The 27,552-nt window shown below is 40.9% G+C and overlaps 1 protein-coding gene across 12 annotated transcripts in view; it reads left to right on the forward strand.

Annotated features, from left to right (window-relative positions):
* LMBR1 (limb development membrane protein 1) overlaps positions 1 to 27,552 on the forward strand; it is a 120,570-nt gene that overhangs the window by 27,247 nt on the left and 65,771 nt on the right. For 10 of the 12 annotated variants that reach the window (XR_012074105.1, XM_072964071.1, XM_072964065.1 and 7 more), the window contains one exon: positions 16,191 to 16,294. The exons of 1 other annotated variant lie outside the window; for it this stretch is intronic. Coding sequence is in view for 9 of the 11 variants with exons in the window: in XM_072964071.1 (XP_072820172.1) it covers positions 16,191 to 16,294 (104 nt within the window). In the remaining 2 variants the exon portion in view is untranslated. Of the gene's footprint in view, positions 1 to 16,190; positions 16,295 to 23,114; positions 23,185 to 27,552 lie in introns of those variants that run through there. One more of the 12 variants, XM_072964070.1, reaches the window with a different exon arrangement.

The raw sequence follows: 27,552 nt of genomic DNA on the forward strand, positions 1-27,552 counted from the left end.
AGATTATTTCCCAATTATTCCTCAGAAAAAACGTCTGAATTTTACTAGCAGTTTCATTTCATGTAGTATGTGAGTTTCTATTTCCAAAATGAATCTTCACCAATTTTGGGTGTTAGTTAAAAAAAACCTACCAATTCAATAGGTGAGAAATTTCCTTTTTAAAATGTACATTTTTTAAATTATTCTTGAGGGTGGACATTTACAAAACATATTTATAGGTCATTTGTATTTGTCTTTTTAGTAAGTTGCCTTGTATTTCCTTTGCCCATTTTTGCAGTGTTTTTAAGTAATTAGCTCTTTATCAGGTTAATTGCAAACATATCCTTCCCAATGTCCTTTAATACTGCTTATTCTGTTTCTTGACCTGAAGAATTTTAACATTTAGTCTGTCACATACTTTACACTGGGCTTGTGGTTTCTGTCACGCTTGAAACTGGAAACAAATGGAGTCATTGATACTCTGAAGACCAAAGAATTTGGTAAAGTTAGGACTAATTATTAAATGAATAAAGAGAAATTATTCCTTTTTTGTTGCTTAGCAATTGAAAAACTCAAGCAAACTAAGGTCTTTACTTAAATTGACACAGAAAGTCAGTCATCTACTGAAAAATTATTATGAAAGGCCTGAGACAACCCGGAAAGTAAATGAGAGTTGTATTTATCAGTGGTCAGTTGAAAAATACATTTATCAATCATTTTTCTGATGAATTATTTTTAGATGACAGTGCTGTTTGTTATTATCCAACACTTAGATGATACATAATTTACAGGTGTTTTTTGCATGTGTTGTTTGAAGTGTTTGTCAGAGACTGTTTGGCGCTGTCCCCTCTGGCCCCAGCTTTCTGCAGGGGTGTCCTCCTGTGGTGCATATGTGTTTGCATTTGCACTGGAGTGCAGGTGGTCTCAGGCCAGGCTAACCGGTATTATAAGTGTACTGGCCTTTGTTTCCAGCTTTACTAAATAGAAGTTTCATGATATCCTTAATGACCTTCAAATACTCTAAATCAGGGCTATTTCCTTTATTCTGTTTTTAGACTGTTTATAAGTAAGGGCTACCGATATATAACATACTGTGTATTTAATGCTAGATACTATGTATTCGTTTGTATTGTCGTTTTTCTTATTATAGTGTAAGGTGTATAAGCTCAGGTATGGTATTTTGTTACAATTCGGGGTCTAGGACAGTGCTTCCCGCATAGTGGTAGCCCAGTAAATGTGTTCAGTGAGTAGATAGACTATATGATAAATAATAGCTTTAACCTCCAGTGAATCTCATCAGCTGTAAGTTGGGGACCTGGAGGAAGAGCCTTCTAAATTATATCATCACTTTGAGATGTATTCTCAGAAATAGGTCTTAGGAACCTAAGCTGTCAGCTCTGGAGATTGTTCTTGAGGGCTTTATGACCCCTGACTTTGTTTCTGCTTCTGATTTTTTGGTAGATCCGTATCCTTTGCTGCATGTGATGTATTTCATAGAGCTTCATGTTTATCTTTCTCTTCTGAGTTCATAGTTTGGTTTGAGTTTGCGGATGACGTCCCAGGGAATGTTCATTTCCTTGGATGGTCTTGGGGCTGGAGATTCGTCAACCCTAGATACCTTGCTTCTTTGCTTTTAGAAGATGATAGCTGTTCATGGGACCAGCTGTCATAGAGGAGGCCCAGGAGAGCCCATGGTACAGTTCCAGCCTGAGTTTGAAGCCCTCGGTGGTGGCAGTAGACAGGTCCGCTTTAGTGACTGTGAGTCTGCGTTGTTGATCCTACACGTAACCTCCATCCCTGCTGCCATTTTCTCATGAGCCCGTTGGGTGATTACAGGGGCCATGGGAGAGAGAGGATAAATTCATTTTATCCACTTTAATACTAAATCCTCCTCTCCTGAGGTTCCCCTTTAGTTAGCAGTCACATGGGATACAAATATCTTCACATTTTTTCCCATTGAGAGTAGTCTGTCTGCACACCTTGTCTCCAAATGTCCTTGTTAACCAGTTTTCCAGTCATGTTTCTTCCAAGTCCCTGACCACCCAGCCAAACCATTGGTCACAGCTGGTGAGTGTATAACCGCATGTCTGGCCACTTTCCCTTCCAAGCAGAGTGATCTGTCAGGTGCACTGGGAGGATTTCGCTTCAGTGTCCTTTGGAGATGTTGCAGGGAGGGGCCGTGGCGCTGCAGCTGTCCACCTGGGGGCGGTGTCTGCCCATCGAGCAGATCCATCTGTGACCCAGGTGGTGTCTCCTGTCCCTCCACCAGATGGTCAGAACTCCCCTGGACGCCGCAGGTGCAGGCAGAGGAGAGAAGGCAGAGTGGCAGCAGGGCCATGGGCGTCTCAGCCACTTCATGAGGCTCACTTGTGCTGCCAGCACCTGCTCCGGCCTGGTCGCGTGTGCACCACTTCCGCCTGATGCTGGAGGGTCGCTGTGCATGCCCACTGTCATGGCTTGGTGGGTCAGGTCAACATAACACCTAGTTCATGATGGACAGCTCGGGTCGCATGGTAACTTGGTGGTCAAGTATTCAGTCTCCACTAAGGCCTGACAGCAAACCAGTGGCTGTTTCTCAGAAGGAAGGCAGTTACCTGCAGAGGATGGCAGGGTTTTGCACTAAATCCCAAGGGCCTGGGCTGTGACTCACCTGTGGGGCTGCCGATGGCTCCAGACAGCACCCCTGTCCGCTGCTGGCACTTCAGGCCCTTTGCACCTGCTGCTGGGTCATTGGGCTGAGGTCAGAGCAGCCTGGACCTGGTGCCGAGCCTTCTCTCGTCTGGGCCCCACTCAAAACCAGCAGCTTTTTGGGTCACTCAGGAAATAGACCAGAGTAACACCTCAGGTGAGGAATACGTTACCTCAAGGTCCAGAGAAGCCACTAAGTACTGGGCCTTTCTTTTGCTTGTAGGAGAGACCAGATGCAGTAGTCCTTAGAAGGGTATCTTGGCTTGGCCCACCCCACTGGACCCCTAGAAATTTCCCTGAAGTAGAAGACTCCTGGACTTTTGTTGGATTTATTTTCCACCCTGCCATGAAAATGTCTTAGCGATAAGTCTAGAGCAGTTGCTACTTCCTACTCACCGGGTCTGGTTAGCATAATGCCGTCAACGCAGGGGAATGCCACGCGGTCTCCTGGAAGGGAATGGTGGTCCAGATCCCTGCAGAGAAAACCGTGCCATAGGTCGGGAGGGGTGGTGTGCCCTGAGCTAGGACAGTGAAGGTGTGTTGTTTGCTTTGCCAGCTGAAAGCAGACTGCTTCTGGTGGGCCTTGTGGACAGGGAGGGAGGTGGTGAAACCATACCTGCTGCGGCAGCTGCAGTTAGAGCCACCATCTGGTTAGGCTTACAGCGGCCACTGTCGTTCTCCAAGACCCGTCTTTCTTGGGGATGTGGGAGTCACCACCCCCTCCTCTTTCCAGTGCTTGGCTGCGCTAATCCCCGCACTACCTTCAGGAATGTGGGGCTGCTTTTTGTTTACTGTTGTTCCTAGTGAGAGGCCGTTCCAGTGGCTTCTGCTTGGCCTTTCTCACTGGAATAGCCCTTAATCCACAGGTCAGGGCGCCAGTGTGGGGATTCTGCCTGCTTTTGAGGCTGTACATCCCAATTATGCGTTCTGGACCTGGGGAAATAACCAGAGAACAGGTTCAGGGACTGCCCCATGAGACGTGTGGGACTGGAGCTGAAACTCTCCCGGCCACCTGACCTCCACAAGCCCCTGCTCTGTCATGTGGACCTCAGTGATGTTTTGGGTCTCCTGGAATTAGTGTTAGTTAGGAGCCAGTATTTAACAGTCCCTGCAAAGTCTGATCATTTCTTTTATCCTAGTGCAGTTATAACTTCCTTTTTCGTTTGTTAACCATTTACCATCTTGTGACATTTATGGGATTTTCTGGAATTATTGTCATTTTTTTGTTAAATGTTTTGTGAATTGATGCTAAATTCTTTGAGGACTCAGAACTTGTCTCAGATTCTCGTAATCTCCCCAGAGTGCCTGTCCCACTTCCTGCACACTGAAGATGCTCATTAAAGATTCACTGTCTGGATGAATAGAAGTTATTAATTGTTTCGTTAGAAATACTTTGGTAAAAATGGACTTAATTTGAATAGAAATTTAATGGCTTATCCTAAAAAATTGTCAATATGGAATGATTGTGCCTTTAATGTGTAAGTCGCATGAGGATTAGAGGCTAAAATATGTGTTGACAATGCTTTGGGATGTGTAAACATATTTAGTTTGGCTTAAATACAGTGTTTGGATTTTGGACTTGTGTCTGTTTTTTTTTTAACTTTTTGATACTGAAGTATAGTCAGTTTACAATGTGTCAATGTCTGGTGTACAGCATAATGTTTCAGTCATACATATACATAAATATATTCGTTTTTATATTTTTTAAATTATAGGTAACTACAGGATACTGAATATAGTTCCCTGTGCTATACAGTATAAACTTGTTGTTCATTGGTTTTGTGAGGATTCTCCTTGTACTTCCGATGTAAGAGATGTTCTGCCAAAGTGCAGTAGGTATTCTGTGTGACTTGTTAGGCGTGTAGATGTGTTTCTGTTGTATTCATGGGAGAGGGTGAACGCTGCTTCCTGCTACTCTGCCATCTTGGCGGTGCCCCCTGGACGTGTGTGTGAAATGTTGTGTGTTACCTGTGTTACCTTGGAATGCCACTTCACTTCTCTGGGCCAGAATTTAGTGACATAAATAAACAAAATACTGAACTTAGTTCTAAATCTCTGTATCTTATAGCAAGATGTGTCTCTGTCAACAATGAGAAGATGAGTAAAACATTTTCTTGAAAAATGTGATATACAGAAATGATATTGGAGCCCGAGTGAGGCAGGGTGGTAATCCTCTGGTCACTGACAGTTTTAGCCGGGGGTCTTTGTCACTTGTCAGCTGGCTGCCGTGAGAAGCGTACCATCATCCGCTTGGTGTGGGCCACAACCTGCCAGCAGTTAGTTTACTATAGGATGGTACAAATTAAAATGATAGCTAACACTTGTATTGTGGTTATTTTTATTATTATAATAAAATAGGAAAAGGGTAAAAAATGCACAGAAGAAAGAAAATATTTCATTCACTCTAGGTATCTTGTATACTCTTAAAAATTAGTAGAAAAATACGAAACTCTTCAGTTCCATAAATTAAAAAACAGTGACTCAGCTGCTTTAATGGATTGTCCTTTCTGAGTGGTGAGTATGTTCTGGAACTAGATAAAGGTGGAGTTAAGGTATAGCCTTAAATAAAATGAGGAAATAATTCTTCAGTTTTTGAGGTATTTTCTCTCAGCGAGGCCCACTTTTTGCGAAGCTGTCCATACTCACTTATGACCAGACAGAGGCACACATTTATAAAATGACTGCTCACCTTGAGATTCAGCCTGTTAAAAGACAAGCACGGTGAAGCTGACTCAGCTTTACAAGGTGTGTGTGCTTTATTTTGGTTTGTCAACAAGAATGGCCAGTATGCTGTTTTGGACGTCATGAAGAAACAATACAGAATCCATCTTTGTTTCGTTTTCAAGTCCCACAGAAGGTCAAAAAATTCACTTTTAGACTGTAAGCAATCAAGCTTTAAAAAAGCAAAGCAAGTGTTATATTTACTTATTTATAAAAATTAAATCAGAAGTCAGTCCTTACTGATTTTAAGGTATCATTGTTAGTTAAATTAACAATTTCTAGTTAATTGGTCTCAATAGTTCAGTCATTTATTATAATGTACATCACTATAGTTACTGGCTACCTATTGAGGTATTGTTTATACCAGTAAAAATAAAAAACAATCTTAGTAGGAAATTTACTTAGTTAAATTTCAGTAGATCCAAACAGTGGAGTGCTTTTTGGCCCCTACAGATGATGTTGTAGATGAGTATTTGTTGATAAAGAAAGATACTGAAAAAAATATTTTTCTCTGGGTGGTAGGATTTTATGATATAGAAAAATTTATATTTATAAAATTTTAAAAATATTTGCATTGTATAATATTTCCACAGTAGATATGTATTGCTTTTTGTTATAAGAAAAAGTTATACATTAAGGTAAAAAGTTCCACAGCTTATTGCTAAAATTGTTCTTTTTGTTCTGTTTTCCTTCTGAATGCATAAGCAAAAGCTATTTTAGTTCTGAGGTTCTCACAACACTATTCAAAAGCCAACTGGTAGTCTTTCCTTTAAAGCTCACGCTTTCTTTGTAGAATTTTTAAATTGTATGTCACTCTTTGACAATTCAATTAGTTCCTCGGTTCCAGTAAAATATTGGTCTTAACTTAGTTTTGTCATTTTGGAAATTATTAAATATGGCTGAACTTGGATTAATCTTCTTATTTACATTCATGAAGTTTTTTGTCTATGAGGTAAAAGGATAGATTGTTTCATAGTATTGTATACTGTCTTGAAATATTTTGTGACTCCAGCAGATGGAGCTAGAAGTTAATGCTTCCTATAGTGATTTGGCAGTTCAGTTTGGTTGGGTTTTAAACTAAGTATTCTGGGATTATTAAATAATCTTTATTTACGTTTAGATACCTCTTTTGGGGATAGGCATTGAATATATTTCCAAAAAGGTTGTCACTGATACTGATTTTGATAAATTATAAGGTTTCTGAAGTTTTAGGTTTCTACTGCTGCATCAGAACATAGAATTTTAGCTTTCTGAAGTAGAGAAATTTAGCTCAGATTTCTTTTTGGTTTACAAATTAATATGTGATAATATGTAGTACAGTAAAGGTGGTGGTAGTATGTTATGTGTATTAGCTCTAATTTTTAATTTAAGAATGTTTTATCAAAATTACAGAATATTCTTAAGGGGTATTTATGGGTGTACGTCTGATGTGTGTTTATAAAATGCTGGAGACTTACTGAGTTTCACACAGTTGCCAAAAATAGAATGACAACTTAGGATTATATAGTAGCTATGTTATTTTTCTATATATTAACTGTTCTTCTCATAATAACTTTAACTTTCTCACATGTTGCAAATTTAATAATTAAATTAACCTAAGCTGAGTCTGAAGCTTTCACATTTATTCTGGTTAATAATCTAATTTTTTGCATTTAATTATTTAGACTTTGAACAAAAGCTGGCTATTTACATAGATGACTATACTGCTAGGTAGCATATTATCATCAACTCTCAAATTCCTTGTGTTAAGTGAATTTTTCTGGCAAATATAAGTACGGTGGAAGTTACATCTCTTTCTGCAATTGTGGTTGTTAAAACCATCAGCGGTAATGTTGAATCTCCTGGAAAAGGGGGAGTGGGGGGAAATAAAAATTGTTTTAAATTATATATATTATGTGTAAAGTTCAGTACACAAAAGAAGTTATCTAACCTCACTACAAAACTAAATGAGTTGCTTAGTATCTTTGTTCAGCAGATGTTGCTGCTTGTCAGTATCTGTTGATACAGATTTCTTTCTTTAGCCTTTTTCATAACTATCTTCATTTTAAGTGTAATGGTTAGTCAGAATAGGTTCTTTTACTGATTAGTGATCTTTTTGCCTAAGGCAGACTTTCATTTTTCAACTTTTGACTTCCAGAGAAGAATTTGAATTTGTATTTTTCACTGCATGAAAGGGAAACATGATCAGAAAGAGAAATTCTGGAAGTTCGTATATTTAGAGATCAGCAGCAGTAATAAAGTCTCCTTTCTGCTCTGGGTGATAGCTGATCATTTTAAATTATAAAAACTAAGTAAAAATGTCCTCCATTATTAAAGTATCGTGGACTCTGAGCTTTCAGGGTTTTTTGTTAGTGGTTGCAGCTCTCTGAGGGCAGTCTTGGAGCCCCTGCTACACGGTAACTTGTTTTGCTGAGGCTGGGATTGGAATCGAGCTTCGTGAGGCTGGCGGGTAGACAGGCCGCGCTGCGGCTGCCGAGGGCCCAGCCTACGGCTCCGTCTCAGGTCAGCTTCGTGTTCTCCGTGCTTCTTGTGCACTTTGTGGGGAAGTTACAGGCTGTCGGGGTGTGAAGGGCTTTGGGTTTCACAGAAGCATTTAAGTGTATGTTTCATGATGCGTAAGGGCCTTTACGTGCTCCTTATAGAGAACTTAGACTGTGCAGCCGTGGGGAGGAAAACAACCACCCACCATTCTGCTGCACTCACTTGTCAGCACTTCGGTGTATTTCTTTGCAATTTATTTTCTGTGCCTATTTTTGTCATTGTTGTTTTCACAGATTTTTAAATATCATATAAGTATATAGAGTGTTGTGTAAGCTTGTTTTGGTGTAATTAGTGCGAATCATTCTCTAAGGAAAGGGTTGAGAGCTAATTTTAGCTGTAATTCATAGCACTTCCTTGTCTTTATCTGGTCTAGTTGATGTACGTTAGAGTTTTTCAGGTTTTTGGACCATTTGCATTATGTTGAGACAGGGCAGGGAGAGGCACTGACATTGGTTTACCATTTTGGTATGTAATTTCTCTTATGTTCTTCATGAGAGCTCTGTAAGGTCTATTACAGCCCATTTTATACACGAGAAAATAGGACAGTGCAGTTGAAGTCCCTTTTCTGGGTCACCTGTAGCTGACAGACGCAAACCCAGGCTGGTCCGACATGAGGTACCGCTCACTTGGGCACCCACTGCCTGGACTGAGGAAGTCTTTAAAATTATGAAGAGTGTGGATACTGTGTTGTGCACTAAGTACAAGAAATGCATGCAATATTTTATTGAAGTTGGATTTGTTAAGACCCTTCTGTATTCGAAAGATGTTTTGGTGTCTTAAGACTTGTGTGTACATAAATATAAACAAATGTGTAAGTGTTAGTTCTGTTGTAGTGTCTCCAAACTGGTCATAAGCTCAATTAAGCATTTTGTTTTACAGAGATGGATAGACTTTCTAGGCTGTCATATTCTCAGTTTAAACATTTCCTTTAGGAAAATCTTATTAAAGTGACACTCTTTTTGCCAACCAGACAAAAAAAAAAGGCCCTCAGCTTAGGGTCTCACTGGCTGAAATTAAGGTTTTCACAGAGTTGTATTCCTTATTGGAGGCTCTGTGGGAAGAATTTGCTTCAAAGTTCATTCGGGTTTTTGGCTGAATCTGGTTCTCTGTGCTTGTAGGACTGAGGCCCTCATTTCCTTGCTAGCTGTTATCCAGGTGCCATCTTTGCCCCAGAGGCTGCCTCTCTCTTTTCTTTTTCCATGTGACCCCATCCAGCAAAGTTGTGTCAACTTCCTCCCTGACTTACTCTTCTGCTGCTTCTCTGACTGAGAGAGAATTCTCTGCGTTTAAAGGCTCATTTGGTTCAGTTGTGCCCACCTGGCTAATCCAAGATGGTCTCCCTGCGTTGCTTTATTAAAGTCCTTAGCCTTCATTATATCTGCAACATCCTTTTTTGCCGTGTGTATTTGGTGAATAGTGTTTTCCCCAAATTTGTGTCCCCCTAGAATGTCAGGACATGACCTTATTTGGAAATGATGTCTTTGCAGATGTCGTTAGTGAAATAAGATTGTAATAGATTAGGGTGAGCCTAATCCAGTAGCTCCTCCTTGTACGGAGGCAGAGCTGAGCTGGACACAGTGGGGAGAAGGCCATGTGAAGACCAAGGCAGAGGTGGGAGTGTTGCGCCTGCAAGCCCAGGAGAGCCCGACACCACAGGCAGCCGGCAGAGCGGCGTGGAGGGGCTCTTCCCCAGAACCTCCAGCAGGGCAGTGCTGCTGCTGGCCTTTGCTTTCGGACTTCGAGCCTCCACAGCTGTGAGACAGGAGGTTTCTGTCTGTGGTGCTTTGTTGGGGCAGCCCTAGAACACTCACTGATGTGCTGTGGGACGATTCCAGGGGTTAAAGTGTGGGTGTCTTTGGGGCTCACTCTCCCTACCTTGAGTCTGCAGCTGAGTACAGAGCAGGAAAGTACAGCCCATAATGAGGGGGAAAATCAGGCAAAACTGACTCACAGTTGACGTGATTCGGAATTAGACACGGCCATCGGAACATTTCTTGTAGCTCCAATTCACATATTCCAGAAGCTAGAGGAAAGGTTGAACATATTGAGACATAGAAGATACGAACAAGAACCAAATAAACTTCTAGAGATGAGAGCTGTAGTATTTGAAATGAAAATACATTGGATGGGATTCCAAAAGCAGACTGGATGTTGCAGAAGAGATAAGACATAGCAGCCGAAAACTGAGAAAGAAGCACACAGAGAAGAAAATGGCTGAAAAACTGATCAGGTCATCAGTGGTGTAACTCATGTTCTTGAAGGAGGGAAGATTAAGAAAAATATTTGAAAAATTAATGGCAGAAAGATTTCAAGATTAGATGAAAACTGTAAACTCACTTATCCAAGAAGCTCAACTAGCTTTAGGTACAAGAAACCTGCCAAGACACATCAAGTTGGTCAAAATCAGTGATAAGGAGAAAATCTTAAAAGCGTTCAGAGAAAAAGATGTAAAGTACAAAGGAGCAATGATGAAACTCATAGTTTACTTCTTATGGGAAAAGCATGCAAGACAGATGGCAGGGTAGCAACGTCTTGAAAGTACCGAAAGAAGAAAGCCCCGCCAGCTTAGTTCTATATCCAGTGAAAACACTTTTCCAAATCAAAGTTGCAGTCAGGACCGTGTCAGATGTACAAAAGGCGAAAAGTCATCACCACACACCTACACTGAGGGGAGACTGGTGGCAGGTAGACGTCTGGATCTGTAAAACGGAGTGAAGAACTCCAGGAGTGGCTAGTGTGCGGGTGAACGCTGGAGCGATGCCATGCTAATTCCAGTAAGAAGGGGGACGAAGTAGGTGTGCTATTATCAGAGACGGTTAAGGAACATCCCAGGGTTAGGAAGATTGCTTCATAATGATGAAGGGGTCCACTTGTCAAAGTGACACAGTAGTAAACTTTGTCTACCTATCATCTACCTGTCTACTTAAAGATATTTATTAAATAGCTATTAAGTACACGAAGCAAAACTTGTGGAAATTAAAGGATTAATAGTAAAAAATCACGATTATATTCAGATATACCAATATCCTCTTTTCAATAATTGATGGATCAAGTAGCCAGGAAAAACTCAAGGCGTGGATACTTTCAAATACTTGAAATTGAAGACTTGAGTAACACTTAACTAACTTGGCCTGTTTGCATTTACGGAACACGCTGCCCATCAGTAGTGGAATACGCATTCCTTTCAAGTATTCGGGGAGTATTTACCAAGAGGACCGTATTCTGTGCCGTAAGACAGGCCTCAGCACTTTGTCCTGTGTGACACGCTCTCTGATGACAATGCGATGGAGCAGGGAATCAGCAGCAGCACCGTATCGAGAAAACCCCTCAAGTAAGTGGCCACTAAATAGCACTTGACAGTAGCTCCCAGGTCAAGGAGCAAGCCGAAAGGGAAATCCGCATACTTTGAAAGGAAAGAAAAATGAAAATAAAACATCTCAAAATTTGTAGCACAAAGGTAACTGTTCAGGAAAAGAGAAGTCCTTAAGTCAGTTCCCACGGCTTCTACCTTAAGAAACTAGAGAAAGGAGCAAGTGAATCCCAAAGTGAGAAGAAGATGGGAAATGAAAAAAGATGAGAGGAGACATCAATGAAACAGATGATGGAGAACATCCACGGGGAGGTCAGCCAGGCTGACGGGCGTCAGCCAGATCGCGGGACGGCACCGTCGTGAATGTCAGGCCTGGGGGCGGTGGCGCCACTCCGACTCTGCGGCTGCTGAAGGGCTGACTGGCGCGCATGCTGAGCACCTTTATGCCAGCAAATTCAACAGGTTAGAGAAACGGAAAAATTCCTTGAAAGGCAGAAGCCAGTGAAACCCTCTTATGCATTGTGGAAATGTTACAGACATTGTCACAAATAAAACTCTAGGCCAGCAAGACTTCATTGTTCTACCAAACACGTAAAGAAGAAATGCTGTCAGCTCTACACAGACTTTTTAAGAAAATTGAGAATGAGGGGCTACTTCCTAGCTCTGAGACCAGCATCACCCTGATACCAAAACCATGCAGACACACGTGAAAACTGTAGACCAATCTCCCTCACGAACATAGATGCATACATTTTTAACAAAATTTTAGCCAATCAAATGTAACAATAATAAAAAGGATAATACGTCATCACTTCTTAAAAAAATCGATGAATATAATTCACCATATATACATACTGAAAATGAAAATTCGTATGGTCATCGCAATGTATGCAACAAAAGCATATGACAGAACTCAGTGTTCATTCCTGATAAAATCTTCTCAGCAAATGAGACACGAAAGGGGATTTTCTCATCGTAATAAAAAGCATCTCTGAAAACCCTGCAGATAACATCATACTTAATAGTGAAAGGTTGAATGCTTTTTACTTGTGATCAGAACAAGGCAAGGATGTCCTCTCTCACCACTTCTATTCAACATTGTTCTGGTGATTTTTAAACAATAAAGAACATTCAGATTGGAAAGGAAAAAGTAAAACTCTCTGTTAACAGATGATGTGACTGTCTATACAGAAATTTTTATGGAATCTATTATAAAAAAGCTATTAGAACTAATAAGTGGATTTTGCAAGGTTGCAGGATACAAGACCAATATATAAAACTCCACTGCACTTCTACATACTAGCAATGAGTAATTGGAAATTGACTTAAAAACCAGTGCCATTTTTACACAGTAGAATCAAAAATATGAAATGCTTTGGGATGTGTCCTCTATGCAGTAAACTAGAAAACACTGCTGAGAAAAATTAAAGAGTACTGTCATAAATGGAGCGAGAGGCTGTGTTCATAGAAGACAGTACTGCTAAGATGTCCATTCTCCCCAAGTTGATGTTTAGATTCAACACAGTCTCAGTCAAAGTGCCAGCATGCTTTTTCTTTTGTAGAAATTGAAATGCTGGTCTAAAATTTAGGTAGGAATTCAAAGGACTTAGAATAGCCGAAACAGCTTTGAAAGAGAACAGAATTGGAGCGCTGACTGCCCAACTTGGAGTTTAAGGCCCTCGTAGCTGAGACTGCGGTAACAGCACAGAGATAGACATATAGATCAACTAAATAGAACAGAGTGTCCAGGAATGTATCATTATAACATATTGTCATTTTACTTTTAACCAAGGTGCAAAGGCAATTTGGTGGAAAAAGGCTATTTTCAACAAATGGTATTGGAGCAATCGTAGGCAAAAAATGAACTTCAGTTCATATCTGGCACTGTATACAAAAAGTGATTCAAAAAGACCATAGACCTAAATGTAAATCCTTAAACTGTAACACTTACAGAGGGAAACATAGGAGAAAGTCTTTGACACTGGGCTCGACTGTAACTTGGGTAAGACAATTATGCTGCAAGCATGCTAAGGCATGATCCATAAAGAAAACGTTGGTCGATTGCACTTCATCAGCATGAAGGAATTTTGTTCTTTGAAAAGTACTGTTAAGAGAATGCAGAGACAGTCCACAGAGTGGGAGGAAGTGTCTGCAAATCCTATACCAGATAAGGGACTTGTAGTCAAAGTATTTAAAGACCTTGCCAAACTCAGGACACAAACAGACAACCCAATGACAATGGACACCAGATTTGAAGAGACATTTTAGCAGAGAAGATATAGATGGATGGCAAATAAGTTCATGAAAAGATGTTCACATCATTATTCATTGGGGAAACGCAAATTAAAACAGTAGTGAGAGACCACTGTACACCTGTTGGAATGGCTGAAACTAAGAACACTGCCCATACCATTTTTTTGGTCAAAATGCAGATGAAATTTGAACCCTGCTGGTGGGAATGTAAAATTATACACTCAACTTTGGAAAACATTTTGACATTTTCTTAAAATGTTAACTGTACACCTGCTGTCTGTCCCAGACATTGCATGTCCACGTACTTCCCACAGAGAAACGAAAGCCTGTGTCCGTACGAAGACTTGTATGTGTTTATATAACAGCTTTAGTTGTGAGAGCCACAACCCAGACAGCAGTTTGCAGGTGGATGGATGCTGTGTAGTAACTGTACTGAATCTGATACAAAGGGACAGACTATTGATACTGTCAGTGTTGAAAAAAATCTCAAAATAATTGTGCCACGGGACAGACTCCAGACAAAAACAAGGTTACATACTACACATTACCATTTTTAGAAAGTTTTGGAAAACACAGTCTTTTCTAAGGTTCACAATCTGGTGGGTGGAGTATGGGTTGGGGTGGGGAGTGGCAGGAGGCTGTGATTATAAAATGGCATGAGGAAACGTGGGGGTGATGGATACATTCATTATCTTGGTTATGGTGACATAACTGCCCAGTTTTATGAAATTGTACACTTTGTAGTTTATATCAATTGTAACTCAATAAATTTGCTACAAATTAGTATTTTTACTTTTTATGTACATCATGATTTTCTGCAAAGTGATCGTGGGTGCTCAGAAAGTAGGATAGTTTGGTACAGAAACTACTTAGCGCTGTGTGTTAGCCTCTGGGCATACGACTGTTACTGAAAGCAGAAAATCATAAAGTGCTCATTTTGTTACAGGCGTGCTGACTGTTGTTCATGCCTTATTGCGCCTAGTTCTCCGCACCACCTGCGGACGTGATGCTCAGCCTCGCTGCACAGGTGAAGAAGCTGTGACTTGGAAGGGCTGTCACGTGCAAGTGCAGACGGGGCTTGAGCCCAGGCCTGTCTGAAACTCCAGTGTGTGCGTTTGGCCACCATCCTGTGTGCTCTTCTTAGTTATTAACACAGTACAGCAACTGGCCATAATTACAACCCCTGTGAATGAAGAAGAGGGTTAAGATCTTAAGCATTTTTTTTTTTCAGGACTGGAAAGTGGAAAAGTATTTTAGAACAGTTTTTATTTTTAAAATTGCAAATTTAAGTTCTTCTTAAGACATTGTTTTCTGAAACATTTTGTAGAACATTTTATTTCCTGCTAAGGTAAATATATACTCTAAAATTCGTTCATTCTATCTAGATTCTTGAGTAAGGAACTTGTAAATTGATTTTTAATTATATCACCCTACCTACTAAAGGAAGTAAATCTCTTTAGGTAACCTGTACAGGTGCTGAATTCTTTCTTTTTATTTGTTTGTATTCCATGCTGTTCCAAAAAGGATTTAGGGCACTTATGAAACATGTATGTTAATTTGTAACCAACACAACTGTAAACTAGTTGACTTTGGTTCCCAGACAGCTCAGTGTATAGTCTCATAGGTCTGGAGTGGAAGCTGTGAGGACAGAGGTTTGCCTGAAACAGAGAGCTTTGTAAATAAGGGTTTTGAAAGAACAGCAGTTACCTCTTTGCAAAAACATTGGGTTATAATTGCATGTAGTCCATTGAACTTATGCTTAGCATAATTTTTATCTTTGATTCTTGATCTTACAAATTTTAATGAAGGTTATAGCCATCAGTTTTAAAGTTGACTATTTTACGTATAAAGAGTGAGAGGTTGGGTCAAATATTATTCCAGTGACATACCTGAAGTTCTGTCTTTTAAAAAATCTAGTATTATCATCTAAGTTGCTTTTTATTGTGATTTCATGAGAGCAGAATGTGCCAGAAAGGGAAAAGGTGATGTGAGCTTGCCTGCCCCTTTTACTTTTTCTTTCCCACTTGGAATCGCTTACTAAAACTTCTGTGATGTCGTGGTTTTAAAAAATCCCCGGAGTTAGTGCAGCTCCTTGTAGGCTCTGCAGCCTCGGCAGGTTTTGCGTAGCCAGCCTCTGCCGCGTCGGGGGTTGCCGTGAGGAGCAGATGAGTTTGTGTAATAATCTGTAAATCACATAGAATAGTGCTCAACGTAAGGGCTCAATAAATGCTAATTATTACTTTTAGGGTTTTTATGAGGCTTAAATTAAACAAGGTTGTACATGTAGAATGTTCAGTAGAGTATCTGGCATTTATTAAGTGCTCAATAAATGCTAGTGGCTCTAATTTGAATATTCAGGTGCCAATATGTCTGAAGAGGCTGTGTCTTTGCATCTTTGCATGTGTCGTATCTTTAGTGAATGCATTTTAGGGCTTGAGGAAAAATCGTTAGTTTTTGTGTTGACTTTTCCCAATAGGTACAAGTTACAAAGCTATAAACAGTTTGGAGAAATATGTAATCATTTTTCTGGTTTCTAAGTTTAAGTCATTTGTTAGGCCTCCCTCTCCAAGTTTATGTTTATTTTCACTGTTAAAAAGTACAGAACTTTGACTAGTGTCACAGGCTAGCTCTGTGATTCTCTTTGGCAGGACTTGTCAGTGTCTAACTCATCTTTCTTCCGTTGTTCTCCGCCCTGCAGGTTTGTGGAACCTTGCTTCTCTCTTTTCCAATCTTTGTTTATTTGTGTTGATGCCCTTTGCCTTTTTCTTTCTGGAATCAGAAGGTTTTGCTGGCCTAAAAAAGGTAAGTGAATTGTGTTTTAGAATTAAATGTACTAAATGAAGAAGTAAATATCAGTCTTGCTGAGCTAGGAAAACGAGGCTTCAATAGCCATTTTACTGGATTGTAAAAAGTTTACTAATAACCTCTTGTTAATATTAATAATGTTTTTACAATACTACTGATAGTGTCACATATTAAGTTGTTTCACATGTCCACAGGGAGGAAGTCGTCTTTTGACCTTTGAGTGCTTTGGTAGTAGGTGCAAAGTTGGTGGGGTACTCTTTTGTTGAATGAACGAGCCTGATACAATAGCTATTACTCCTTTCTTAGGCTGTCTCATTTAGTGTAAAGCATGACGGGAACTTCTAAAAACCTTAAAATGTATCTTGTTGTGAAAGTGTTTCACATCCAGTGTTTTCGGGAGAGTGGCATGTTACAATGCTCCCCCGGATAGGCAGATCCCCAGGGTACTGTGACTTACTGCTGTTAGGTGAATGTGGGAGTGTCAGAGGTGGGCAAAACAGGAGACTGCAAGAGCAGCCTAAACGGTCGGTCCAGACGTTCCAAATGCTAGTAACTGTCTGTCCTTGAGCATAACGACTTAAAGTGAAGGGAACAGCATTTCTGTTTACAGCTTGCTGAGCTCTTTGCTATAAAAGCTTGGAATATACTGCATGGATTTCAGTGACTTTTTGGGTGACTTTTGAGCATGACAAAATGAGTTCTAGTGTTGCGTTTTATAGGCATTGTTCGCCTTTTAATTTTTAGGAGGCTTATTCATACTCACGCGGTGACGCGTGGAGTGAGGGTGTGCCCGTGCGTCTTGTCAGGTAATACGCCAGCTAAGTAGAGCGGCACGGGAAGCTTTCAGCTGTGTGTGATCCTTACTGCGGTTTCTCACGTAACCTCTTGTGCTTCTTAGGGATGCAGTTGTTGTGGTGTAACATTTCGATAGTTCTTCTGACTTGAAGCCTCAGGTATAGCGCGTTTTTGATCTGTACATTGAAGGGTGCCGTGAAGAATCACTGAGAGGTGACACGTGCGTTGTTTTAGTGGGCTCATTTTTCTGTTTTCCATGTATTCTTCCATGCTTTAACAGTCTGCTGCTGGGAACTAACAGTTGGTTTCGTATTTAGTCTCATGCACTAAATTATTTGTTGTATTTGGCGGTCAAACCGGCATTGAGAAAACTGGCTTTCCTATATTTGTTTTTTCTAATGGTGTTTTTAAACTATTTAAGTTACCCATGTAATGTGAAAGAATTATATAGTTTCCGTTTAAAAAGCTGTGTGTTCATAATTTCTTGGATAATTATAGGAAGTTTTATTGCTGAAAGGGATTTAGTTCAAACCCTCCTTTTATAAGGAGGAAACTGAGGTCCAAAGATATTAAGTGTTATTAAATTGTCTAAAAACCACATATGCACAATTGCAGAACCAGGACTGAGACCCAGGGGTTGCTTCTAACCTCCCCAAAGCATGCATGCTTTTTGCATGCCAGCACTGTGCAGAGCACAGCTAAAGCCAACAAGGCAGGTGACGTGGCCAGGACAAATGAGGTGAAGGAGCAGAGGGGATCGTGGCACGCTGGCGGAGGGAGGAGCCGGGAAGGGTTCTGAGTGGGTGTGCCAGGCGGTGGGAGAGCAAAGGGACAGCGGTCTGCAGGCTGACAGCCCAAGCTCTCAGAGAGCAGGGTGGGAGCATGACACACAGCCAGGCTGAGCTCATCGGAGCACTTGAGAAAGCAGTTTCTGTAGAATTTTGGAGACTTTTGATGAGTATTCATTCATTTGACAGAGTTTCACCAAGCATTTCCTAAGTGGTAGTTGTCATGCTATTATAGGAGCTTGCTGGGGACAGAAATGAAAAGACACCACTTGCACTCAGGGGATGAGCAGAGGAAGAAGTCAGAAACGCAGACAGAACCCCTGTGGCGGGTGGACTTCTGTGCAGCGAGCCGCGCCGGGAGGGGTGCCGAGCTTGGCCTGGGGAGCCCGGGGAGGCTTCCCGGGGGGAGTTAGCCTGCTCTTGCGCCGGGACTCGAGGGTGAGCTCCCAGGCCCGAGCACAGGCCAGGGTTCCGGCTGAACTGACGGAGCGGCTGGTACTCAGCTGCAGAACAGAGAACGACGAGAGGTGGCTCGTCAGGGTCACATCCTGGAGGCCTGAGTCTCTACCGGACGGTGGACAGCAGGGAATCGGCAAAGGATTTTTGATAAGAATTTTTGCACCCACTTTTATTTAGGCAAATTTAGAGATAAATACACATGTCAGAATTTCAGCACGTCACGAGGGGAGGGAGCACGTGCACCACACAGTGCAAGACTGGTTTAGAGACATCACCACGCTGGCTCAGCCACGCACCCGGCTCTGCTAAACCGAGCGCTTCAGTGTGTGTCCCTGCAGTTGCCGTGTTGGGGTTTGCTTTAATAAATACGCAGTTCGCCCTTCCCTGCCTCTGCCTCGTGCGATCTTATCGAGCGGAAATGACCAGCGAAGCTCAGTGTTAAATACATTTTCATGTTCGGTATCAAAGGTATGCTGCTTAGTTACACGTTCTGTGAAAACCTACTTACTAGTTAGATTATTTTCAAAAGCAGTGTGCAATGTGGACACACCCCTTGCCTTCAGATTATTTTCCTCCCTTCTTGTGAACTAACCAGCGAGAAAAGGGGCCTGGCCAAATCTGGAGCAGAGTTAGCACCCACCTCTAGAATTAACCCTGGTCATGTGTCGCTGTTCTCCGGTGTCCCTTACAGACTGCGGTCAAAGCAGGGAGTCAGCCTGGGGGTGGGGGGACACAAGAAGGTAAGAGAAGCTGTTTTGCACATACAGCTGTACAGGAGTTCTGCCCTCTAATTTTTTACTTCTAGTCTCTTTATACAAGATTAAAAGAATGCCTTTTCTAAGCGCATCTCTCTGTCTCCTCAAAATCTGTCAATGTCACCAGCTACACTTCATGATCTCAAAGGGGACTGACATGTTGAGTGATTGTAGGGTGTAGTCGATGTGACCATTCCAGTTAATTCCCAGACACAGCAAAGAGGCTAAAAAGTGGGGGAGAAGGCACGGCTCAGGATGGTTACCGTTTAGTAGACTTGGGCAGCTGGGGAATGAAAGGAGTTGTAGAAACCAGATTCAAGTGTTTGGTTTTTAACGCTCTCAAAGGAAGGAGGGAGACAGGTCGTGGCTCGGAGGAGACGAGATAGGATGGTTCTGCTGTTAGTGTGCTGATGGGGAGGGGCCGGGGGAGAGAGTGCAGGTACTAAGGTGAGAAAATTTACCTTTGGTGCCAGACTGCCTGGGCTGGTTATGTCAGCTAGACCACAGGTTTTCTTTCTGTACAATGGGTGTAGTCATGATCGTGACCCTACTGTTCAATTTGGAGGATTGAATGAGGGGTGATTATTCAGGCCAGGCGCATAGGCCGGGTTTAGCTCAGCCTGTGTCAGCTGTCAGCACCTCGGTCCTAGAGCTTGGTGCATCTGGCTGGTAGGTCTTCTGGAGGACGTCCGAGTGACGTGGATGGAGCATTAGGAAGCAGCAAAGTGCAGCAGAGTCAGCTCTTGATTACTCACGTATTGTTGTTATCTTTGGCAACTTTAAGATTCCAGGTGACTTTCCCCATTTTGAAATGGCATGTAGTGAAGGAGAATTGAAACTGCCTGAAGAGAAGGTACGTCTAGACCCTGGGAGAAGTGTTTAGAGAGCTTTAAAGTTGGGGAATCGTGGCATGTTGTTTTATAATACTCACATTTTTCAGTTTTAAAATCAATTACTTGGAAGTTGCAAGGGTTATTGTTAATGTTCTACATTTAAGTCTAAATGTGTAAAGTGTATGTCTGAGCCTTTCAGCGTTGTGCCTTCCTGTTGGGTCAGACCACTCGGTAGCACTTGCACAGGTTCCGAACAGCACTGGGGCAGATCTGGGCTGCTGGCCGCCTCGCTGTCAGGAACTCTGCTGCTCTGCCGGGGCGAGCGGCCTGCTGACGTCTGCAGCGCGCTTGCTGGCAAGCGTGTGTACTTGTGTGTATCCTTTAAAGCCCGTTGCTCACTGGTTACGTCTGACACATCTGCTTCCAAGGGGACACTGAGGACAGCTTAGAAAACACTTCTAGTTGGTAGATTCAGCGCAGTGACTTGCATAACGACGAGCTTGTAACGCAGTGAAGTTAAACGTCCTTTCCCCTTCGGCCGCCCTCCTGGCGCTGTTTTACTGCGGCTGCGTCTGGTGGGCCCCTGACTAGCGTGCGGCCCCGCCAAGCCCCCACTGACTCCCCTGGGCAGTCAGTTTTAAAGCAGCCCCTTGCACACTGTGCCGGGACGCGGAAATTGGCCACTAGCCACGGCGGATGCAGAGCTTGAATTGAAAATCAAATTAAACAGAATTCTCTACTTAGTTTTTAATTAAACCACTATGTTAATTCAAACAGGACATTTCAGGCCTGGGGGGTTGACCATGTCCTTTCAAGGGCCTTAAGTCTCCTTTCTTCTCTGTGCTTACCGTGGTGTGTGTTTCTTTTTCACTAGGACCGTCTCCTCGCCATTCCCATTCTTTATAATTTCTTCAGAGTAAGAGAGTGTAAGTGGTCTTGGTAAAGCAAGTTTTTTCTGGTTTTTTTTTTTTTGGTAAGAAGGTAACTTTTATCTTGGCATTCTGACTTACATTCACAGTTAAATATTTCTCTCATTTAGATTATTTCACTATTACCTACATATATTGTATCAAGCATTACATGTTCATGTGTGTTTGAACCTGACACCATGCTTGCATCTTGTTTCAGCTCTGATAAAGAGGTTGCATCTGCTGGGTTTTGGTTGTGTTTTGCGGTAGAGATGTTTCCTCCACAGTTTTTATCTGGGTCGCTCAGTCATACACCAGAGGACAAGGGTCCGGGGATTGACAGCACTCTGTTCCTGCTACATCTCAGATCAGTGGTGCGAGTTTCTCTCCCTACTCTGCCTCACAGAGACATCTAGATTATCTGGGGTGATGTCAGAAGATGGTTTTCAGTTGCATAATGAACTCCGAAAGTAACCTCTGGCCAGGGTTTAGAAGGGAGTTAGGAATGTGTTTGTTTCATGTGGTATCTTAACATCTTACTTTGAATTTAAAAGACATGAGAAAAAAATTCAACAACTTAGTGAAAGTAAAAAAAATCTCTTCAGTGACAGATTATTTCATAAACCAAAGATGTTTCTGGGAGTAACTTTATATTGTGCTTCACATTAATGCCTATCTTTGATTTGAAGTCATGGCATAAAATTTAACATAAGTGACAGCAACATCCTGACCAATTACCCAAGCCATCCAGACGTCCCTAAATGTCCAGAACATAGCACATGGTCTGTAGGATTAAGAGGTTAACTCCTATAACTTCAAACGAAGTGCTTGATAATAAAAGCAAAAAGTACAAAATTTGAGGTAACTTCCTTTCTTAATTAATGAGACTGACCAGGTGGAAGCGGAGGGCTGGGTGCTGGTGCTCGGCAGGTCTATAAAGCTGAGCACCGTGACAGCACCATGGAGGAGGAACAGAGATCGCTTTAATATGTTTCTATCCTGTGTCACAGTTTGAAATTGTCCTGGTTTATGTCCCTTTTGGCAAACTTACATAAAAGTGACCTTGTACTGTATTTTATGACCAGATGACTTTTTCCCCCCAGTGACTAATTTGTATCAGGCCTCCATCTTAAAGAGACACAGAAATGAGTAGGAAGTCCAGCTCGGGCTCAGTGAGCTTTCATTGCGTTCTTTCATTATTTTTGCTCGTTTTTGCCACTGATCATCCATAAATTGTTGGAAATGAGTGATTAAGGAAGTGCTGCTTAGTGTTAGTGGCACATGCGCATATTTGGCATGTTTTTGTGGGTGAGAGGAAATCACGTACACAAAGGGAAACTCCTGCTGGGAACCTTTCAAGGAAATTTACCTTGGGTCTCGTTTTGATCTTGATGTTTATTACAGAAAATGGAGTCATATCTCACCAACTATTGTTATGTGTTAATGTGATTTTCCCAACACCTTTAAGGAAAAAACCTCATTCAGTAATTTATAACAAAAGTCCTCTACCCTCCCACAATTGGGAGGACTAATTTTGTGCCTAGAAACAACATGGCTAAGAATGGTTATTTTCAAAACATTTAATTCTGGTAGTGTTGTTATACATGATGTTCCTTTTGGAATTGTGCCTCTACTGTAAAACGCAGGGTTCTGGTAATGTACATGGAGCATTTCAGACATTGAAGCTTGAAGTAGAGAATTGCAGAAAAAGACCCATGAAAGGATTATTTTGAGGACAAGGTGCATTTGTTTCATTTAAAATTATTTGAGTTTATAAGGATTTTGAATTAAAAATCCTTTAGTTAATAAAATGACATTAATTTTGTCACTGTTCTTAGTACAATTGCCTGTTGGAGGTGACTGGATTATTATTTCAGTAGCAGTATCTGTGATTGTTGAACAGCATCTGTGTGTTTAAAACACACCATGCGGCTCCCGCATACTTTGTGATGGTTCCATACTTTGGACTGGACCCTTGTGTAGCACCTTCATCTTTCTCTCCAGTTATCTAAGGAGAGATTTCTGCTCTAAGGCTAGACTGTCTCTTTATTTGTGTAATAGTATAGTGGCAAAACTAAGCTCTAGCATTCAGAAGGCCTGGACTTAAATCTTGGCTCTTTTTACCGACCTGGGGCTTTAGACACGTTTCCTGGGGTCTCCATCTGCATAATGGGCTGGCAGTACTCACTCGTCCTTGGGTAGCCGAGGGGCTTGAGTACTTCACTTAACCTGTTTGTACACCAGCAGGACGCAGTGGGAGCAGCGGTTGTTAGATGCGTGAGTGTGCCAGCTGGCAATCATCAGGAAGATTTGTGTAGGATTACACTTTACATGTGATAGCAAAATGAGGTAAGAAATTATAGTGGTGTTGACATAGTCGGCCTTTCAGTTTTCTTTTTGAAATAGAAATGATTTTATCTTCTAACAGTATGGGTTGTAAAAAAGAGGTATTATGTTTAATAGGTAACTGAATTTCAAGCTTTATTTTATATGCTGATTAAATTACTAACTAATGTCTCATAATATGTTAAATGAGGAGAAGTTTTAGTAGGGAGGAAATAGAAAATCACCAGGTTCAGATTTTAAAGTAATTATACTTTCAGTTAAACTGACCCTAAGACTTCTGATATTCATAAAACGGTTTTATAGATATAATTATTGCCATCGTTTAGAGTCTCTTTTCTAAAACTTTTTTTGGGGGAATTGAAAGTACCCACCCTTGGTTGGAATGAACTTTATTTGAAAGTAAAATTAAATGTCAGATTTAACGCTGCTTGGAGAGCTGCCTGCGTGATCATGATACGCCCCACAGCCTGTGGGACGAGAGCTCACCCAGGATGCCAGGGTTTGGATTGTTAAAATCTTCTATTTATTTGGCATTTAAACTCATATTTATTTGTCTATAAAATCGTTTATTCAGCACGTCACAGTGTTAATCTTCTGATCTCTATGAAATGTATGCCAGTGTAGCTGAAACTTGGTATCTGCTTTACAGCCCATTTATTTGGCCCACTTGGCCCAGAAATAAAAGTGGTGTGTTCAGACACAGCAGAGGCAATAGGACTGCTCGACATTTTTGACATCAGATAATATTTTGATTGCGGTTTATCTACTTTTCTTCAAAACTTAAGTCATTAATAGTTACGTTACTTAAAAATTTATTGGTTTGCACAGTTTCTGTTAAGGAAAGGAGATTCTCATTTAGAAAGACAAGTTCTTACTGTTATAGAGTGAATTTTAAAGCACTGAAGTGTTAAAAAATTCATAAAACGTATGTTCTTTTAGTCAATAAAAATAAGATGAGCAGGCAAAAACAAAAAATAAGGCTACATCAACAATGGAAAAAGAATCAAATGTACTGAGATGATCAGTGTAAAGGAAGCACTTCCTGAGTGATGGCTCCTGTGAGATCCAGTGTGTTCCTGTTATCTTTCCTAGAACACAAAGAAGAAATTTTAAGTTGTTTTTTATAATGCTGGATTTAAATACTTTTATACTTGCATATTTTAGTTGGGATTACTTGATATTTAATGTTTCTCGTTACATGTTAATTAATGACTAGTAAGTTTTATAAGCAGTCTTTTAAACTGACTTGTGAAGGATTTAAAATTAAAAAAAATCCTTTTTGAAGTGTCAGAAAGATTTATTTGATCTCTTGATGGTTTTTGCTTCCTTATTAAGTGCCTAGAGTTAAATGATATTTCTGATTTAGTTTCTTAGAAGAATTTAATGAAGCACCTTATGCTGTGATAAGAACTTACCACATAACTTGAATGCATAACTGTGATTCAGTTTTCTAAATGAGATTCCCTTCTCCTTCTGTAATCACCTTGGTTCAGGTTTCATCACTTCTTACTTGGATTGCTTACACCGCAGCCCATCTGTGTTTTCTACTTCCGGTTTTGTTCCCACACGAAGTAACCTCCACACCACCTTCTAGCATTGCTTTCTCAATAATGCTGCGCCTGTAACTCACCTCCATAAAATCTCCAAGGGCCAAAACTGAACAGGCACGACGAAACTTGAATGCTAACTGGATAAGTGATGCCCCGGTTGGGGCAGGGAGGTGGTTACAAGGTGGTTCAGGACCACGGGTGCATTGAGGCTGGGAGCTGGCACCAAAGCCCCACTGAAAGCCCTGGGCAGAAGAGCATGCTTGTCTCCCAGACTCACACACGTACCCTGCCCACGGCAGAGGAGGGCTGTCAGCCTTAGCTCTGGGCAGACGCCTCCCCTGAGAGTTAGTCCACAAGCGTCTCCCTCCCAGGAGTTGGGGTGCAGTCAAAACCTGTATTGTTGGGAGACCCCCAAGCCAAGAAATCAGCATAAAAGCTTTGTCAAAGCCTTATGCATCATGTTATCATTTTAACCTAGTATATTATTAACTAAATTAGAATTTGAAGTGTTTTATATAAATATATAATTAATGTTGGTTTTAGAAAGTTGATTTAATATAATTTGAGATACATAATGTATACAAATTTTTGAGCTGATACTATTTATGACATGGGCTGTTTAATTACCTTTATATTAATTGCATGAGAAAACTCAAGACTTGACAACAAACATAAAAGCAGGCCTAAACAAAACCTGATTTCATTTTATCCTAGCTTTTTTCCATTTTAAACTTACCCCCTTTCTTAGTAATTTGATATTGGTTTAGTTCTTAAGGTGTTATCACTCCTCCAAAGCCAAGGATGAATGACACAGTCTGCTCTGTTTTAGCTGCCTTTTCTGTGAGTTTTCACCAAGAGCCAATATTTTAATCTATCTGTAGTTAATTTTGTGACATGATTAAAAAGAGTGACTCTAAATACATTTTTCTCTGTTATTCTAAAGCATTGTATATAGTATTATTACTCTTACCAGTTATTTTTTAATATTTTAAAATTCTCTTCTATAATGACATGTATTTTTAGACTTTTGCAGCATGTAGTGCCTGGAATCACTGCTGTTTTCTTACTTTTCTTACTGTCTTTTATTTTTCTTACTCTGTGATTTCCCCTGGACAGTTCTCCATAGATTTGACCCTAGCTGCTTTCTCTCATTTCAGGATTTCTCAAAACTACTTCTCTGCTGATGGCACCCTGTCCGCTAGCATAATCAATTCATGCAGTTAGTTCCTGTTGACCACTTAGTGTATGCTGGGTACTGCTACAGCTGCTAGGGGCAGTGCAGATTGATTGATTATTTATTATGTAATTTTCATGTCTTCTGTGATTAAAGAAAAGTATGTTTATTAATCCATCATCTTGAGCCGATGTCCCTGATTCCTCTCTTTCTACCTGTTAGCTTTACCAGCCCTTTATCTGGAATTCAGTTATTGTTAATTTAGAGACATTCTTTGCCCTTGGAGGCCGTGGAGGTCTGTAGTCCCTGCTTGTGTCGGCTCTGATTTCATCAGCAAGTATGCGGCGCTGTCTTTTGACCTCTCCGCTTTAGCTCTGCAGCTGTTTCAGCCTCTTAGTGTTGGCCTTAGTGTTGTTTAAAGAAGATCTTTTCCAATCTACTGTTCAGAAATTCCTTATCAGCATTCCAAGATGATTCCTACAAATGTACAGGCCCTTTCTAAGTGCATCTGTGTTCCAGGATCTTTAATGTTTAATCTCCCTAAGTCTTACTTGGCTTGCGTGAAGCAAACTCTTGAGGCTGATGATTTTGGCTGATTCTCCTGTGCATCTTGACTTCTATCAGTTTTTCATTAATATTTGAATTATAATTTAAACAAGTTTAGAGAAAGCCAATTAACCCCACATTGTATTTTATATCATTCCAAATTACCTGTCAACATTTGTACTTGGATTATTGTGTAATTATAATTAGTGTGTACATATATTTTATGTCCTTCTTACTTTAATAATTTATTTTGTGTACATAAGTTTTCTAGTGCCAGGAAAAATTGTCCAAGACTTGGAAATGGGCAGAAGAGATCCTGGGTATGTATGAGTGGAGTGTTGGGCCCTGTCTAGTGGATGCTGGGGAGTATCTGATCCTATAGGGGGGTGCAGTTTTGGCTGATTTTCTGTTGACTTGGCTATAATACATCTACTTAGGGTTAGCGTTAACTTGTAGGAAACCGAGAGCAATGCAAATTAATTTTGTCTGGTAGAGATATAATTGATTTCTTCCCTATACAAAAGATAGCTCCAGACATTTCATTTTATTGTCCCACAGGGTATTATCCAGTTTTGCATCTGTTAGTAAATTGATTTTTAATATTTCTGGTTATCTAAGTATATCTGTGCTCTTCAGATTCTCCTTTGACCTGGTTTTAACAGAAATTAAAACCATATGCTAAAGGGTGTGAAGAACAGAAGAGACCAGGGTACTCAGAGAGGAGCTGCAGTCAGCAAGCAATAGTCACACTTGGCTGTGGGCTGAAGCAGAGCTTGGGTCCTGATAGTTGAGAGCTGGTAAATGCCTGCAAGTGTCCACCGGGGCACAAGTCCCGAGTCACCTCACCCAGACCCAGGTCCTGCCTGTCCAGATCCACTGTCACCAGAAGCAGAAGATGATAAAGAAAAAAGCAGGACAAAAACTCCTGGGTATGTGAAGGTGAGCAGGGACCCACAGGTGACCAGACATTTGGGAAGAGCCAACACTGTGAGAGGGACCAAATTTGATGTACTATTCAAGTTAATAGACAAAGAGAAGATTTCAGAGACATTTGAAAATATTTGATCTAGCATTTTAGACTGCTTTTTGGCAGAAGGAATT

Source organism: Vicugna pacos, chromosome 7, assembly GCF_048564905.1.
Source record: "Vicugna pacos chromosome 7, VicPac4, whole genome shotgun sequence".
In the NCBI taxonomy this organism is placed as follows: domain Eukaryota; kingdom Metazoa; phylum Chordata; class Mammalia; order Artiodactyla; family Camelidae; genus Vicugna; species Vicugna pacos.